Source organism: Pristiophorus japonicus, chromosome 15, assembly GCF_044704955.1.
Source record: "Pristiophorus japonicus isolate sPriJap1 chromosome 15, sPriJap1.hap1, whole genome shotgun sequence".
NCBI classification, from domain to species: domain Eukaryota; kingdom Metazoa; phylum Chordata; class Chondrichthyes; family Pristiophoridae; genus Pristiophorus; species Pristiophorus japonicus.
The window spans coordinates 83,290,270-83,308,942 of NC_091991.1; the positions used below are offsets into that span (position 1 = coordinate 83,290,270).

At 43.8% G+C, this 18,673-nt stretch overlaps 1 protein-coding gene across 4 annotated transcripts in view; it reads right to left on the bottom strand.

Annotated features, from left to right (window-relative positions):
• The window catches only part of ipo8 (importin 8), a 116,293-nt gene that overhangs the window by 55,655 nt on the left and 41,965 nt on the right, over nt 1-18,673 (bottom strand). For all 4 annotated transcript variants that reach the window (XM_070900661.1, XM_070900659.1, XM_070900660.1 and 1 more), the window contains 3 exons: nt 15,566-15,660; nt 10,625-10,709; nt 3,154-3,288 (listed from right to left, as the gene is read on the bottom strand). In XM_070900661.1, the coding sequence (XP_070756762.1) occupies nt 3,154-3,288; nt 10,625-10,709; nt 15,566-15,660 (315 nt within the window). The remainder of the gene's footprint in view (nt 1-3,153; nt 3,289-10,624; nt 10,710-15,565; nt 15,661-18,673) is intronic.

The window sequence follows — 18,673 nt, forward strand, 5'->3', positions numbered from 1 at the left end:
TTCAGGGGCAGTGTAGTCATTTTTTGCTGCCGTTAAAACCAGCAATGCACACATACACACAGTCCTAAGAATAAAATGAGTGAATTTAAGATGATGATGAGAAGCAGCACCATATTATTGCCATTTGCATGTAATTCCTCTGTTGAGTTTTATATGCTGAAGCGTGGCCTGAAGACATCAGTGCGATAATGAGATCCAGTTACACTGATATTCCCAGTGGTTTTTCATTCTTTTTCCTAGTGCATGCCTGTTTTCTCGCTCTCATGAAGAAATCAATTATGTGCACTAAAGAATTATAACGGTAGGATTTATACAGCAGCGATAAATGGAATTTTTGACAGCTTTTGATACTGAGCTCATACCACATAGCTTGTCGATTAATACTGATTTGAAGGTCTGCAATGCTTAACTAAGCCTTGTAAATGGCAGCCAGATAACAAATTCAGTATACCGGTGGTGAGCTTCCTCATCGGCGCCAAGCCCCAAAACCTCCCTCTGGAGCCGTTTCTCACAACTTGAGCCTCCTCCGGGAAATCCCCTCCGTGCCTTTCAGTTCTGCGCGGAGGGGATTTCTGTATGGGCTGCTCTTGCACACTCTCCACGTTACCATCCTCGTCTGCCGTCTAGACCTGCCGTGGCGCACCATGTTGCCATCCGGAGGAGGCGGGGGTCCCCAATGAAGTGCTCTCTACACAGGAGTCCTCCCTTTATTTATTAGGGATTTGGCCTGGAGGGTGTTGCACGGAGCAGTCCCGTGCAATAAGTTTTTAAGTCGATTCACGGGCTCCTAGGCCACCTGCGGTCTAGAGGAGTCCTTATTCCATATTTATGTTGAATGTGCGAGGTTGCAGCCCCTCTTCCAATATTTGAAGGGGCTGCTCCTCAAATTCTGGTTGCACTTCAGTCCCACACTCCTGATCTTTGGGCACCCTGTGCAGAGAGGAGCGGGCAGGTCAGAAGGCCTCCTCGTGGGACTGCAAAGTGGCCATCAACTGGTCCAGGCAGCGGGCGGGTCATTCAGCCCGACTGCCTGCCTCTCTTCCGCGGTTGCATCTGAGTCAGGGTCTCCCAGGAGATGGAGAATGCGGTGTCCACCGGTACACTCGCGGCCTTCTGCGAGAAGTGGGCGCCGGAGGAACTGGAGTGCATCATCACCCCTGGCAACCAAATTTTAATTTGAACCAATTGACAGTCTAAAGTCTAATTTGTTTAAGTTTGTCGTTTTTTGTGCCCCACCCCCTTTTAGCCAGGGGGCACTTGATTTAACGTTTTATTGTTTTACAGATACAACAAAATAGTTGTAGAGCTGTTGTGGGAATGGCCTATTCACTTGAGAGCTGTGAGTGTGGAGGAAAGAGCTGCTGCAACTGTCTGCCTGCAACCCGAGTACCCAGGAGAGGAAGAAGAGGCCTACTGTTTCAACACCTTGAGGGAGAGGAGGAGGAAGAGCTACAGGTGGTGAGCTTAGAGACCGCGTCAGGTAACACCAGTTATTGCTGATATCATTGCCGGTTCATCTGCATTATAAATTGTTCTGGGACTCAAATAATCAAAGAACTCGGTTTAATAATAGTTTAACGATATCAGACTACATAGTTGAAAGGTAGGGAGCAATGTGTAACACACCACTTTACCATAACCGATTAATTAGTAGGGGGAATTCCCAATATCTCATCATAGGCAGTCCCTCGAATCGAGGATGACTTGCTTCCACGTCAAAAAGCTCAAGTGTTTCAATGAAGGACCTAAAATTCCAGGTCCTGAACTACATCTTGAAGGGTGGAAGATGCCTGTGCATGGATTTTTTTTAACGTGGGGTGACCGTTGCACACCAGCCACCACATGGGCTTGACAGAGCTAGGTCTTGGTCCAGTAGCAAGGATTAAACCAAGACGACTGGAGACCAGGTTTGCTGCACGGACCTAGTGCGCACACATATTGCAGTGTGGGCTGGCCCGTGCTGCCCCTGGGCCCTGAACTCGCGCCTCTCCTGGGCTCCGATCACATCCCTCTACAATCTCTCGTCACCCATATCTACTGTGCTGAAAAATGCTGACTGGTGATTTGAACAGGAGATTGACCAGCTGCTTGCCAAAGCCCCTTTTCACTAACTCTCTGGATTTTAAAAAAGCACTTGCACTGGTCAGCTGGAACCAGTTTCTGTTGAACCGATTGCTCAGAACCTCCGCACTCTTAATGATGAGCCACTTAGCACTTCATTCATTTTCAACCCAGAATTAGCACTCATGCACACTTTAAACAGCTGAGCTGCTCAGAATGCCAGCTTTGGACTAAAAGCAAACAACACAAAAAGAGGACCAATATTAAGAACACCGACATTCTCAGCAGCTCAACACCAGAGACATGCTGAGCAGTTTACAGCACGGTGAGCAGTGAGGCTCGTCTGTTCAATATACCAGGGAGTACCTGCACAAAACTGATCAGAACAACTCATGGAAGACCCAGTGAGTCAATATAAATGGGGTTTCGCAAATTAAATTTAAGCACCTTATCCACATGATCTTGAAAAGTGTTACCTTCATGTCATTTTATGTCATGCAAAGGTTACCACGGTAACTATGGTTACCAAGGAGACTATTTAAAAATCAAATAGTATTAGTGCCTTGCCTATAGTCACTGTTAAAAATGTGTAGAACTCGGCCATTTAACAACAAATGTGCCAAGTTCAATACCCAATCTTAGCTGAATTAGTCACTCGCTGAGGTTTTCCTGATGGTCAGCAGAGCCTTCAGCAGACTCGGAATTCCCTCTATAAACTTCTCCACTTCTCTCCTCCTTTAAGATGCTCCTTAAAACTTAACCCTTTGACCAAGTATTTGGTCACCTGTCCAAATATCTTGTGTGGTTCGATGTAAAATTATATCTGATAACACTCCCGTGAAGCGCCTTGGTACGTTGTACAACGTTAAAGACACTATATAAACTTGTTCTTGAGATAGAAGCTGTGAAACTACAACCAGCCCAAGTGCTCCGAGGCCAGTGAAGAAAAAAAAAGGATATCTAACATTTACAGAAACTTTCTAATTGGCAAGTTTTTCAGTAATTGACTCTCGTCCTTTGCCAGCCAGTTAACAGCACACAGTTGTAAAAGAAAGAGAAAGCACAGGCGTGTAAAATTCAAATGGTGCTTACCTGAATGTGCGGCTTCATTTGTTTCCAGGTGAGAGAGTGGCTGACGCCTTGATTCAGGTAATTAAGGACTTGCTGCAGCACCCGAGGTGCAACGTATTGTTTCTGTCGGTGCTGATCCACCAACTTCAGCAACACCTGGGGTAGGGGAACATAAGCAATGAAGGACTTTATCAATGTACTGCACATCAGTCAACTGGGTATGGGACATCACTAAAACACAAACGTCTATTTTTACTTTCACCAGAAATTCTGAGATTTGGGTGTTTGCTGAGTTTTGGTCTTACTAAAACACCTATTGCAACATTTAAAATCTGTTTTTAAGTCTCAATTTGAAAAAATAACCATCGCCTGCATTTTTGCAGTGTCAAAAAATTATTTGAATTGTTTTTCCTCGCTCGCAAGTGGCGCTACCAAATCCTATGTCTGATGTAGCACAAAGTCGTACAGACCAGAAGCATGGAATAATGGTTCGAAGAAATAACTTTTCAGGAGGCTTTTGAGGATAGGAAGGGTAGAAGCAAGGCAAGCTAGTGAGTGCAGCCCAAAGCTGATTAGAATAATTGTCTCAAATCTAATGTTATTCCAAATTGTGAAGGAGCAGAGTAAACATTTTTAAAGGACGACAGAATGGTTAACAGAAGTAAGGTTAAAAAAAACTACTGGTATAAAGGCTGATGCAGCCACTCAGTGGCAATGCTGATAATGTGGATTATAAAGATATAAAAGCAGCAATTCTTGCTGCTCATGATATGCCAGAAGTGTTTAAATGTAAATTTAAAATAGTACGGATAACTCAGGACCACAGTTGAGAGATGGATGATGTACAGACTCTGTGCATAAATCGATTAATGTGCACACACCAGGTCCTGGAAGTGATTACAGTCAATTTAATGCTTTGATTGAATGACTCGAGGCAAAGGACCCAGAGTCAAATGCTTGAACAAGCTCATGTTTTGCAAAATCTCAATTGCTGGGAAGCCAGCCTGTGGGCGACAAGGTTGGTCCCCCACAATAAGTAGGTCTGATTCGTTGAGGTTCCCAATCAGTCGACAGCTTGGTGTAGCCAAGCAAAAAAAAAAAAGGTGCAAAGTGGGACATAAAGTATAGAAATGCTAGTTTGAAAGAGCTCGGGACACAATCCAGGCGACAAAATGTTGCTGTAAGGCGTGAGACTGTTGGGTTTGTAGTAATTCATCATCATAGGCAGTCCCTCAAATCGAGGATGACTTGCTTCCACGTCAAAAAGTTCACAGATGTTGAATGAAGGTCCCGAATTAAATCTTGGAAGGGTGGAAGATATCTGTATGTGGATTTAACATTTTTTTTTTAAAAACACTTTGTATGGCACTTTTTTTTGACAGACATGCATCTATCAAGCCCCCCCCCCCCCCCACCCCCCGCCATGCACATACTGCATTTTTTTTTTTGGAGTAAACAGTTCCCTCCGCATAGTGCCGAGAAGTAGGACCTGAGCTCCATTTCTCTTCGCCCATTCAGGCCCCAAACCACCGACTCTCTTACCCCCGGGGGAGAGGGGGGGGGGGGGGGGGGGGAGAAGAGAGAGAGAGAGAGACAGAGAGAGAGCGAGACGCAAGCGCTGGGAGGAGCGCGAGCAAGAGACGGGGGGAGGGGGGAAAGAGAGAGAGAGAGAGAGAGAGAGAGAGAGAGAGAGAGAGAGAGAGAGAGAGAGAGAGAGAGAGGCGGGGTGGGGAGAGCGAGAGAGGCGGGGTGGGGAGAGCGGGGTTGTGAAGAGAGAGCGCGAGGCGGGGAGGGGAGGAAAGAGAGCGAGGCGGAGCCGGGGGGGGGGGGGGGGGGGGGAAGAAGAGGGAAAGAGGGAAAGAGGGAAGACGGACCACGATCTTCCAACCCCCTACAAGGGACATCGTGGAGTGGATGATATCCAGAAGTCACAACACTGTCACTATTGACTTCATACCCAATAAAGCTGTTAACAATCCGTACACAATGCCTGCTCCATGTATGGTGGTGGTGGAGGGGGGAGGGGAGATGCACTTGCGCTGGAGTAAGGCACTTTGGCTGGGGAAGGCATACACTTGGACTCGGGTAAGGCACTTCGGCTGGACCTTGCTATCTTCTGGGGAGCTCTGTCCTCTGTCACTTCAAGAAGTCAAAGTGGATCGAGTTACATTTGCAAAGTCAGTGAGACCTTGGGAGGGGCGGTTCCAGTTATATATTCCTGTGATACTACAGGGTGTGGCTTATCCTCCAGGGGGACCAATCATAGACAAAGGGTGGAGTATAGTGGCCATTGCAATCAGCCACCACAAGAGTTTGACAGAGATCAACCAAGACAACTGGAGACCAGTTCTGCTGCACGGACCTAATGCGCACACATATCGCAGTGTGGGCTGACCCGTGCTGCCCCTGGGTCCTCGCCTCTTCTGGGCCCCCGATCACATCGCTCTACAATTTCTCGCTGTTCCTGCTGTACCTGTCCATGCTCCAATCAGCAGTCTGTGCAGTCCCAGGCCAAGGAGTGGAAGAAGCAGCGTGGCAGCATACCACTTGAGGGAGCAACACGTGCTGAAGCAGGAGAGTGACGGCAGTGAAGAGTGCGACTGGATAGGACACCACCAAGGTCCAGGTCGCTGTAGTAACTATGAATGCAGCTAAGCTCGATCAAGGTAAACTGTTGTCCAACGGAAAGTTCATGTGATACAGTTACACCTTTCTGTACAGGACAGTCAGTGCCTTGAGTGTCAGCGTTCACAGTATTGTCAGGCTACACTTTCCAACTTGGACAGGGGGAAACGTAGTGGGAGATTCAGCATCAGTACTATTTGATGCTTGTTAGGAAACTATTTGAATAATGTGGAATCTGTAGCCAGCTGAATTGGTGGGGAGATGGCGAGTGCTGGAAAACAAAGTCCATCGTATACAAATTGGTGGCAGTTAATGCTGATATTATTACAGGTTTAGCATCGGAGACCTGCAGTCTCTCAATAGTTGTCAGTTCTGGTATCATACTTGCCAATCTTTTTTGCTCTTATGTCCATTTTGTGATATTGTACATGAGCACAGATTAGCAACCTGAACAAAATCAGGGGCCAGATTGTCCATAGACAAGGCATTCATTGTTTAATTCCAGACACAATGGAGGCATGTAGAGAGGTGGGCACATTACCCAGAGCGTCACTTGGTACATGGTTGCTCAGTATATAGCAACGTGCACCAAACAGGAACAGCAGATGTTCAGCATGCTGACCCTGCACACAAGAGCTCATGTCACAAGGTCATTTTATCCCAAAAGCAGGTGATTGGTTCATGCTAATCACCTGATACAGCACAAAGACAGAGCCAACTCCACATCTTGACTTCAACACCATAGCCTTGTGAATCTTGCCTACTCAAGAGAAGATGGAAAGAATTGTGTAATTCCTGCACTAGCTAGGGGCTCAGAAAATTCAAACAGTCACATTGCCCAATATGTAAATTGTCCCAACGACTGCTCTAGCTAGATAGTGTTCAGAGAGGCAGAGTCAGCAAGGCATACAGCCTGGGGAATCTGTCGGGTCTTTGACTTGCAGATCAGCCAGGAAGCAAAGACCCTGTCGTAGGACTAAACAAGTTATGCCTCATTAGGAAATAAATCAGAAATACAAGGCCTGGACCAATTGTAAAAGGCAACTGTGTATGTTATTTGATGCATCATGATGTCTTTGATTTGACTTAATTGACAGCTGTCTGTCTGGACACCTAAGGTTGGGTACATGTATATTTTTCCAGGTGTAGCAGGAGGGTGGAGGAGTTAGGTGACAAGCAGGAGGATCTTCAATAGAAAATTAAATGAGGCAGTGGTACAAAATCGTATCTTCAGTGACCGAGACTTAGTCAGTACATAACCCATCTCTGCTTCCAAGTCAGAGTGGTCATGTGTTTGGATGGGGGAAAAGTGCTGATGAGGATGGGAAGTAAGGGTAGGTTCAGGTGCAGGTTATCATCAAGACTGAGGAATTGCTCAGTGCAGAGGCTGAGTGAGGATAGTTGGTGATTGAGAGGAGCAAATGATGATGGACTGGAGATCTTTAACAGAAAAAAAAATGCAACTTCATGATCTCAACACATTATGTAGATTTATGCACAGTGCAATGTAGTGGGTCATCAAAATAGTTATATTGAATTTTCTACTTTCTTAAAAGATCATTCTTAAAGATCTGTATTAAATGCAAAATAATCAATCCCTCTACAGTCCTTCCTTAAGACAACTTCTTCCATTTAGTTGATGAATATGAAGGGATAAAACATCACTAAATGTGAAGAAAGACTGGGGGCCCAGACCATACATTACTCCTATTGCATTGCATGGCAGCTCTTCCTATAGTCAGCTCAGTAAATAATACTGCAGTGCATCACAGGAAAATACCAATGAAATACCCATACATTTCTCATGTGGAAATACCAAGTCATGAGTTCAGATACAATGGGCAACCTTTCTAAAATCAACTCAACGGCTCTTGGGAGTGGTTAGCGATAGAAAAGGTCAGTTAGAATGTAAACTTTTTTTTGTTTGTAGATTTGCGATTCACATTAACAATGGAGACAGGATAGAAAATAAACAAACTTTTACTGTGCAGCTCTGATTTCAGAGAACGGCACCTCCCATCGCCACTCTCCCCTTTTTTATATTCTCACCCTGTGCCATCAGACACCAAACCAACAGAGAGCTGGAGAATTTAGCAGCAGTTCAAAAGGCCAACAGAAAGGTATGCCTACAACGTTGCTGGAACAAGTTGGTGCTTTTTACATTTCCCAGTGTCACTGACACAGAGAACACCACATGTGCCGTTGGCTACACAATATGAAAGCACCTCAAGCCTAGCAACCTTGGTTCCTTTATCACAGCAGAGCCCTGGGAAACCAAGCATGCTAAAAAGGCACCAGAAACCATGTTCACCAACCCAGTTGTGGCCACAGAAAGAGGTTTGCCACTTTCCCCACAGGGACCCAGTGGGAAAAGTCAGGGGTTTCATTCCTCCACCTGCCTCCTCCCAGCAGCCAGGTCGAAAGATGTGTTGGTAGGGAATTGAAACCTACCAGGATTACCCTGGCGGCTCTAGGAATTAACAAATCTCCGGGACACGGCTGCAAGAAACCCAGAAGAAAAATCATAGGGGCATTAAATAATTGTGCTTTTACAAGTGTGGGGGCGGGGTAGTTGTATGCATGATGTTATGTGATGACACCGCTAACAATATGTCCAACCAGACTTGGCAATCCTATGGTAGGGTCGTGGCAGCAGATTGACCATCAAGCATTTACTAGTCGAGAGAACAGTTAGGCAATGAATATTGAGGGTAAAGACAACTTGCCACACTCAATGTTGACATCTTGCTATGCTACAAGAGCATAAGAAATCTGAGGAGTAGGACGGCTCCTCGAGCCTGTTCCACCATTCAATATGATTGATCGTCTACAGCACTCCACTTTCCTGCCCCATCCCTAGATTCCCTTAGTGCCCAAAAATCTAGCGATCTCAGTGTTGAATATACCCAATGACTGCACATCCACAGCCCTCTGGGGTAGAGAATTTCAAAGATTGATCACCCTATGAGTGAAGAAATTGCTCCTCATCTCAATCCTAAATGGCCAACCCCTTATCCTGAGACTATGATCCCTAGTTCTAGATTTTCCAGCTCGAGGAAAGAACCTCTGTGCATCTACCCTGTCAAACCCTCCAAGAATTTTATGCCCAACATGAGTAATATAAAGTTTGGAGGTAGGCTTTTTGGGGCTCTTCGTACTATTCCATATTTGGTGACTAAAGGAGAATCCAGCTGATTTTCTTGCTCTTCCCAACACAGAAGGAGCAGTCCAGTTACTTGCCTAGTCAAGAAATGGCAAACCTTATCCATGATTAACCAACACTGAAGATGAATGAAGTCTGACTTTGCATTGATATCAATAGCTTTTAAAGCAAATAAATAATGTAGAAGTAGGCCAACATCGAGACAAACTTGTAGTTTAAATACAAGTTGGCCTTCTGGTCTGAGTCTTGCTCTAAGCCATTTGACCTCACTTTTTTGGGATGGGGCATGAGAAGTAGGGAAGAAAGGAGTCGATTCTTGGAGGAGCTGCCCAATGCAATGACATCCACAAGTAAAACATTTAAACATGTTTTAGGGGAATGGGAAGGAAATAAAATGGGATCCAACAAAAACTCCACTCGGATCACACTTCCAACAACCAATTATAAAACTGAAATAGGGAAATTTGCACATAAGTTTAACTCCTCTTCCCAGCTGGAAAGATGTATAGTGGTGGCTTCTGAGGGCAGAAAAGTGGGATACGGGAAAATAAACTGAAAAAAATGCACTATTTACAGATGAACATTCATTGATAGCATGCCTTTTCATCTATATTTTACCTGTACTCCAATGGCTGCAGCTCAGGGCTCCTGGCAAGAGGACCCATTGCAAATTAAATGAACTTGTGAACCAGTTTCCCTCCCCCCACAAACAATCCAACATTAGAGGCAATCACTGCAGCCTAAATCCATTTCTTTTTGATTGCAAAGATCATTTTTCATGTGGGTGATTGACTGCATTCGATTGCATTCCTTCGCATGTTTACTCGCTTCATGCTTCAACCACAAGTGAAGTGCACTCTGATTGCCCAATTAGTAGATTATTCTGTAAGTACATAAGGTTTTCCTGATATATATATATAATCCTAATAAATCTTGCATTGATTTCCAATTTTTTGTTCTCTGATCCCACTCTCTCTTAGCATAGTTTATTTCATCTGTACACCGTTTAAGATTTACTATATGTTTCAATGAATTCTTCGCTAAACTACTCTCTAAACGGTGAAGCTTAATCTTGTCTTTCTTCCTAGCTCATCCTCATTACACTCAGCAATTAATTATTCAGCTAGCAGGAATGTTTTAAATAAAATACAGGCTCCTTAATGGCCTTGTGGGTAAAGGAAGGACCCAGTGAAATACTTGGCTCAATTGCTAGCACCGTTGCAACTTCAAGTCCCACACCCGGAGTTGAACACATAATGTAAGCTGACACTCCAGTGCAGTACTGAGGGAGTGCTGCACTGTTGGAAGTGTGTTCCTCAAATAACACATTAAACTGTGACTCCATCCGCTTGTTCCAGTGGGAATAAAACAAGATCCCACGGCACTATTAAATGCAGAGTTGTGTGTGTCCTGGCCAATAATTCCCCTCACAACCAACACCACTACAAACAGATTAACGAATCATTTATCTTGTTATTTGTGGGAGGTTGCTGATGTAGATGGCTGCTATGTTTGCATTCCAAAAGTAATTTGGTGTGTGAAGCACTTTGAGACATGACAAGATGCTATATAAAAAGGCAAAAATTATTTTGTTGTTTAATGTAGAAATAGCTCGATTACTCAGATGTGGCCACAGCACCAATTTTACATGGTTGATAATGAACATCTCAAAAGTCGTCTTGAAGACAATCATTGTACTCTTACCTGCTGAATACCCACAGCATATGTTTTAAAAAAGAATTCTGAAAACTCAGTGTACTCTTTTGTTACATTTCCAGGGCTTCCATACCTGCAGAGAAAGGGATATGAAAAAATGTAATTTAGTCCAATGGTCAAGTTATAACAAAATACAATTGAATTTAAATAGATTGTACTCGAAATGCAAAAATCTGAAAACAAAAATCGTTTTTTGTATTCAATTAGTGGGCTGAATTCATACAGGAGATAAAAGGCGGAAAGTTAATCAGGGATTTTGATTCCAAAGCAGGTTTAACAATAAGCTGCTGAGGAATTAACTCTGAGATACTGCTGCATAGTCATTGACCAGAACCTAAACCTCTTATCATACAACTAACAGAGTGCATACCTGCCTCGAGACAATCACTCTATTTTATTAAGTGCTTCACATAATCCCTTTATTGATTCTAGATCAGAACCAATATTGGTCAACAATTTCTGCTCTCGGTTACCTGTTCCCAGACAGCAATTTATTTGGGGGAAGGGTGGGTGCAGCATGTCTCACTGGGTTATGAATTTCGTAATTTCCCCTTTTCTAATGTGAAATATTCCTCCACCTTTCCTGATCCACAGGGGAAAGACTTGCTCTCAGGCTTTTTACTCATGTTGCTCTATAGTCAAATACTTTAAGATGCACGAGGCAAACCCATGACTAATTGGCCCTCTTTTTCTCTCTCTTACTATCTCCAGTAGGAATCACTTGGCCTCCACTCAGCAGCTTTCCACATCAGCATTTTTCAGATTGGGAACTTATCAAATGAGAATAACCCTAACCTATTTTATCGCCACTCTCTGACAGAGCTCACTAGCACTTTAATGCACAATATCACTCCACCCAAAGAGATTTTTTATGAATGTGGTGCAGCGCTCGTTGGCCAAAATTTTCCCCTAAAAAGAAACTGGTGTTTGGGGGATGTGGGGGCAGTTAAATTGCGATTCCTGACTTGATCCCGCCTCCAACCCGCCCACTTCCAGTTTTGCTGGAGGTGAGACAGGGGCGGGTGACCAACCCACTCCCAGGTGGTGTTACCTTAATTTAAATATTGTAATGAGGCTGGAAGCCACTCTCCGCCCCCCAATTTGTTTAACTGCTCGTGGACGGGTTGCACACAATTCGTAAAACAGAGGCGGGGACTGCTGCATAAGAACAAAAGAAATAGGAGCAGGAGTAGGCCATACGGCTCCTCGAGCCTGCTCCGCCATTTAATGAGATCATGGCTGATCTGATCATGGACTCAGCTCCACTTCCCCGCCCTCTCCCCATAACCCCTTATCGTTCATGAAACTATCTATTTGTGTCTTAAATTTATTCAGTGTCCCAGTTTCCACAGCTCTCTGAGGCAGCAAATTCCACAGATTTACAACCCTCAGAAGAAATTTCTCCTCATCTCCGTTTTAAATGGACGGCCCCTTATTCTAAGATCATGCCCTCTAGTTCTAGTCTCCCCTATCAGTGGAAACATCCTCTCTGCATCCACCTTGTCAAGCCCCCTCAATCTTATATGTTTCGATAAGATTACCTCTCATTCTTCTGAATTCCAATGAATAGAGGCCCAACCTACTCAACCTTTCTCATAAATCAACCCCCTTACCCCCGGAATCAACCTAGTGAACCTTTTCTAAACTGCCTCCAAAGCAAGTATATCCTTTCGTAAATATGGAAACCAAAACTGCACACAGTATTCCAGATGTGGCCTCATCAATACCTTATACAACCATGAAGTAGGTTACTCAGCTGTACACAACCAGTATGAAAACCGGACGGACCACCCGGCATCGACCTCAGCACCGGCCTTGAACATGACAACGGCACACCCAGCCCAGTCAACCCTGCAAAGTCCTCTTGGGGACTTGTGCCAAAATTGGGAGAACCGTCCCAAAGACTAGTCAAGCAACAACTGGACACAGTCATACCTTCCAGCCAATGCCCACACTCCTCCATCACCATCCCTGGGTATGTCCTGTCCCACTGGCAGGACAGAACCACTAGAGGTGGCGGCACAGTGGTATACAACTAACAGGAGGAGGAGGCTCCAAGAATATCCGTATCCTCAATGATGACGGAGCCCACCACGCAAGTGCAAAAGACAAGGCTGAAGCGCTTGCAATCATCTTCAGCCAGAAGTGCCGAATGGATGATCCACATCGGCCTCCACCCGAGTTCCCCACCACCAGAAGCCAGTCTTCAGCCAGTTCGATTCACTTCACATGATATCAAAAAAAGGCTGAGCGCACTGGATACAGCAAAGACTATGGACCTGACGTGCTCCAGAACTAGCAGTGTATCTAGCCAAGCTGCTCCAGTACAGCTACAACACTGGCATCTACCCGACAATGCCGACAACTGGCCAGGTACGTCCTGTCCACAAAAAGCAGGACTAATCTAATCCGTCCAATTGCTGCCCCATCAGTCTACTCTTAATCATCAGCAACTGATGTCAGGTGTAATCGACAGCGCTATCAAGCAGCACTTACTCAGCAATGAGCAGTTTGGGTTCCACCAGAACCACTCGGCTCCAACCTCATTACAGCCTTGGTCCAAACATGGACAAAAGACCTGAACTCTAGAGGTGAGGTGAGAGTGACTGCCCTTTGACATCAAGACAGCATTTGACTGAGTGTGGCATCAAAGAGTCCTAGTAAAAATGAAGTCAATGGGAATCAGGGGGAAAAGTCTCCACTGACGGGAGTGACACCAAGCACAAAGGAAGATGGTTGTAGTTTTTGGAGGGCAATAAGTGAGTGAGGGAAGGAAGGAAGGGTGGGTGGGTGTAGGAAGGAAGGAAGGGTGGGTGGGCGTAGGAAGGAAGGAAGGGTGGGTGGGCGTAGGAAAGAAAGCCAATTTGCACACAGCAAGCTCTCTCAAACAACAATGTGATAATGATAATCTATTTGGTTATATTGATTGAGAGATAAATATTGGCCAGGACACCGGGGATAACTCCCCAGCTCTTCTTGAGTGCCATGGGATCTTTTACGTCCACTTGAGAGAGCAGACAGGACCTCGGTTTAATGTATCATCCGAAAGACGGCACCTCCAACAGTGCAGAACTCCCTCAGCATTGCACTGGAGTGTCAGCCTGTATTTTTATGTGCTCAATTTCCTGGAGTGGGACTTGAACCCACAACCTTATGACTTAGAGGCGTGTTTGCTACCCACAGCTTACACCAATTCTGTAGGCCCAATGAGATCTCAGCCCCAGGACATCGCTGCAGGAGTTCTTCAGGGCAGCGTCCTAGGCCCAACCATCTTCAGCTACTTCATCAATGACCTTACCTGCATCATAAGACCAGAAGTGGGGATGTTCGCTGATGATTGCACAGTGTTCAGTTCCATTCCAACTCCTCAGATAATGAAGCAGTCCATGCCTGAATGCAGCAAGACCTGGATGACATTCAGGTTTGGCTTGATAATTGGCAAGTAACATTCATGCCACACAAGTGCCAGGCAATGACCATCTCCAAGAATCGAGAGTCTGACCACCACCCCTTGGCATTACGATGGTCAAATCCCCCACCATCAATATCCAGGGGGTTACCACTGACCAGAAACTTAACTGGACCAGCACATAAATATTTTGGCTACAAGAGCAGGTCAGAGGCTGAGTATTTTGCGGTGAGTGTCTCACCTCCCGACTCCCCAAAGTTGTTCCACCATCTACAAGGCACAAGTCAGGAGTGTGATGGAATACTCTCCACTTGCCTGGGTTAGTGCAGCTCCAACAAGAAGCTGCTCGACATCATGCTTGATTGGCACCCCATCCACCACGTTAAACATTCACTTCCATCCTGCACACAATGGCTGCAGTGTGTGCCATCTACAAGATGCACTGCAGCAACTCGCCAAGGCTTCTTCGGCTCACCACCACCTTCTCGAGGGCAATTATGGATGGGCAATAAATGCTGGCCTTGCCAGCCACGTCCACATGCCAGAAACAAACTTTAAAAAATAGATACGAAGTGGGTCAATGAAGACTAGTGTCATTAGCCACTGTGACCTTTTGAAGTTTGCTGGATTGCCGAGGGAGAGGGGTTGGAGAAGAATTTCAGAATTCTTTTCCTAAATTAGCCAAAAGGTATTTTGCCCACCTTTTTTGTACTTATTCATTCTTGGAAAGTGGGCATTGCTGGCAAGGCTGGCATTTATTGCCTAATTATCCTGGAGAAGGTGGTGGTGAGCCACCTCCTTGAACCGCTGCAGTCCTTGTGGTGAAGGTCCTCCCACAGTGCTGACTTTGGTGTAGCGGTTTGGTACAATCGAGTGGCTTCCTCGGCCATTTCAGAGAGCAGTTAAGAGTCAACCACGTTGCTGTAGATCTGGAGTAACGCAAGGCCAAACAGAGCAAGGGCGGCAGGTTTCCTTCCCTAAAGGGCATTAGTGAACCAGTTGGAATTTCCGACAATTTGTTTCATGGTCACCATTACTGATACTAGCTTTTCAATTCCAAATTTATTTAATTAACTGAATTTAAATTCCTACAATCCTTCCCTCTTGGGAGTTCGCTGGATTGCATTGGAGGAGGGTTTGGAGAGGAATTTCACAGAGGTCTTTTCCTAAGGTGCGTTTAAGTTACAACTGCTGGAATGAGATGGGCTAGATGAATCAGCTGGTCCTTTCTTTTCCTTTATCGTAAGTTTGCATGAAACAAAATTAGATGTTCTGGTTTCAGCTCCTCAAATTAAACTACAATAAGTAGGGCAAGGGATACAGGTTCAAAATAACAAACGGCAAATTTAGGTCTGATAGCTGGAAGTCCTTAACATAAAAAATAATCAAATCCTGGAACAGACTATTGCGTAGGACCATGGAGGCAAAAATCTTACAATCATTTATCAGCTGGATGTTGTGACTTTCCAATAGGCTGAACAACCTTGCTCATCCGTAATAGTTCACGATCTACACAGTACCTTTCAAAGAGTCTTGTAACCAAGTGCAAAGCCCACTTCTTACACTTCCACCAAACCAGTTCAGGCCGGTCATCTTCATCCACCTGCAAGGTTTCCTACAAGGTTTAAGGAACGGATTTAAAAGGTTATGTATTCATCCTCTCCTACTGCATAGCACACAGCATATTGCACCATTAACAGCAAGTCATTAAACCAAAACACAAAAGCAGCACTGTAGTTTCACAGCACTCAATTTTCATAATCTTGTAAATTAATATTCTGTTTCAAAAATGATGATATTTCTCAATTTTGTTTTAATTGTGTCTTTAAGTGTTACACCATCATTACATTTATAGGATTACAATGCAATGCAGTATTGTCCCAAGGGTTATTTGCTGTAGTGATACCATTGTGCTGCAGGAAAAGAAAACTAACATGCTTTAATGTTGTACAATGCTCATAATTTATCACCTCAATTTGCTTGCACTAGTCACAACACATTGACAGACCTGTCACCACCAATACTTCATCCCAGTAGATGGAACTAAGGCAGGTAAATGGAGTTGAGTACAAATCAGCCATGATCTAATTGAATGGCAGAATAGGCTCGAGGGGTTGAATAGTCTACTCTTGCTCCTATGTTCCTAGAGTATTACTATGTTGAAGAGCTCAAAACACATTCTGCAGGCACAATCCAGATTTGGAAACAGTCTATAACTGTACTATTTGGTGTTAAAATAGACAGACAGAGTATGAACATTTCTCATGCTCACCATTATACTTTACGCAAATTCCAGTTTGGGGAGAGTGAGGAAGATACCCCATCGGGCAGCTGCATGAAAATTTCACACACTTACTATTATGAGGTTGTACAATACAAATTAAACTCTTTTACATTGAAATCCTGTTTGCCATAGAAATTCACTGCATCAGGAATCAACTGATTAAGTATTAATGAAAGACAGTTTCATGAAATAGGTTTAAGAGTAAGCTTGAGTCATAGTGTATTGTCAACTTGATTCAAACTGCTGCACATCACACATTGTTTATCTCATCCAAATCCTGGAACTGAATTGGATTGAAGCTTTTTATTTTTACATCAATATAAAGCAATTAACATATTGCTTCGACTGGATTCAGTTTCACTGAACCATCCGTTCTGTTACTTGTGCAGGAATTTGGACCACTGGAATTGTTTAACTATAAAAAAAAAGTTTAACGAAGATTCAATAGTTTTCCAATTTAAAATTTAAAACAGAAATTGAGAGGCTCATCAAAGTGCACTTTTCAAGTCACAACACCATCATAAAGTATTGAGGCATTCAGGAACTTCAGTTGTGAAGTCACTCAAGCCCATTGTACCTATGCCAACTCCATTTTAGAACCATCTACTTGAATCTCATGTCCCTACTCTCTCCATACCATGTAATATTTTTTTCGTCGTCATATTTGTCTAATTTCCTCCTAAATTTGCTCTTAATTGCCTTGATCGGCTTGGCCTTGATGTCCACGCATAATATATTGCATATTCTAATAGCTCTTTGTGTAAAACAACTTTTTAATAACCATTTATGTGAAACAATTTCTTCTAACTTTCCTTTATGCATCCAGTGCTAATCACAAATCTATGCCTTTGGTTATAGATTCCCTGACCAGTGTAAATAATCTCCAAGTTTTTATTCTTTCAAACTTTTGAACACTTCTATTATTTCCCTTAGTTTTGTTATTCTTTCCATAATAGCATGCCTAATTTGGAGTAGAGGAAATAAAGAAAAGCAGAATGAGAGAAGAAGAAATAGTTTTAGGCAGTATTATACAGAGGGGCACAGAATAAAAGGTAATGATACATTTGAGCAAGCCAATAGTGACAGGTTGAACAATGTGTGCAGTTTTGGGCACCCATTATAGAAAGCACATTAAATCTACAGACAGTATGCAGCATCGATGCAAAATAAAATATGCTAGGGATGAGGAGAGACTAGAACTTGAACATTAGTCTACAATCACCTGTCCGAGCAGTCCTCCCCACGGCTCAGTGCCTATTCTTCAAATTAATGCTCTGTAAAATGTTGGGGAATTTTGTAAGTTAAAGGTGCTATATATCTATGAGTTGTTGTTGAGAAAGAGCACGAATGATAGAGAAAAAGGAACTCGAGAGAAAGAGACAGGCTGAGGAGGAACAGAGGAAAGATACAGGAAGACAGGAATACAAGATAGCGAGGAGAGACAGAGAGGAGGGAGAGAAGGAATGTGTGCAGAAAGGGGGGAGACAAAGAACATGAGAGAGACAAGAAGGAAATGTGAGACAGGAAGAGACGAAATAGGAGAGCAAGACAGAAAAAAGGAGCCGAGGGGAGGCAGACAGACAGCAAAAGAAAAGAGGAACATAAGTGAGATGGATAGAAGGAATACGAGAGAGAGAACACATGAGAAAGGAGGAACACAAGACAGATGGGGAAAAAGGAGAAAAGAGTCAGGGAAAAAGGGTAAAAAAATGAGCACAATCCAGATTACAAAGAAATCTTTGAATATAAAATGTGACAGTCACATTACGGAGCTAAATTTTTAAAATTTTTAAAATTTTTGGCATGCTACACTTGTAGCTAGTGAGAATATCAATGAGTTTACTATTTTAAGCTCGAGTTTCATTGTCATTATATCATTTTCTTTTCTGGCTGTTTAGTTTTAAAAGGTTCGCTATCCTATGATTTAGATCAACAAGGTGAAAATTAATCTGGAATAAACAAGTATCTTTTTCGACAGTCGACAATGACAAGAACTGTGATGCATCACTGAAGAGTCTGAAGTTCAAAGCAATCCCAGCTAATCTCACTGGTACAGGAAGTTCCTTTATGACTAAAATGTCTGGGATTTTTGCAATCACACTGATCTCTTGTATTATTCATGGAAAATTACCCAGACAAAAAAATAACTGTTGATCTGTTTTGTGTCAGGACAGAGATATATTTAGGTCACATACACACACAGAGAGATGGAGATGGCAAAGAGAAAGGCACACACACAATCAGAAAGAAAATAAGGGAGAGACACATGGAGAGGAGAGGAGGGGGAGCGAGAGGGGTGGGTGGAGAGGAGAGGAGGGGGAGCGAGAGGGGTGGGTGGAGAGGA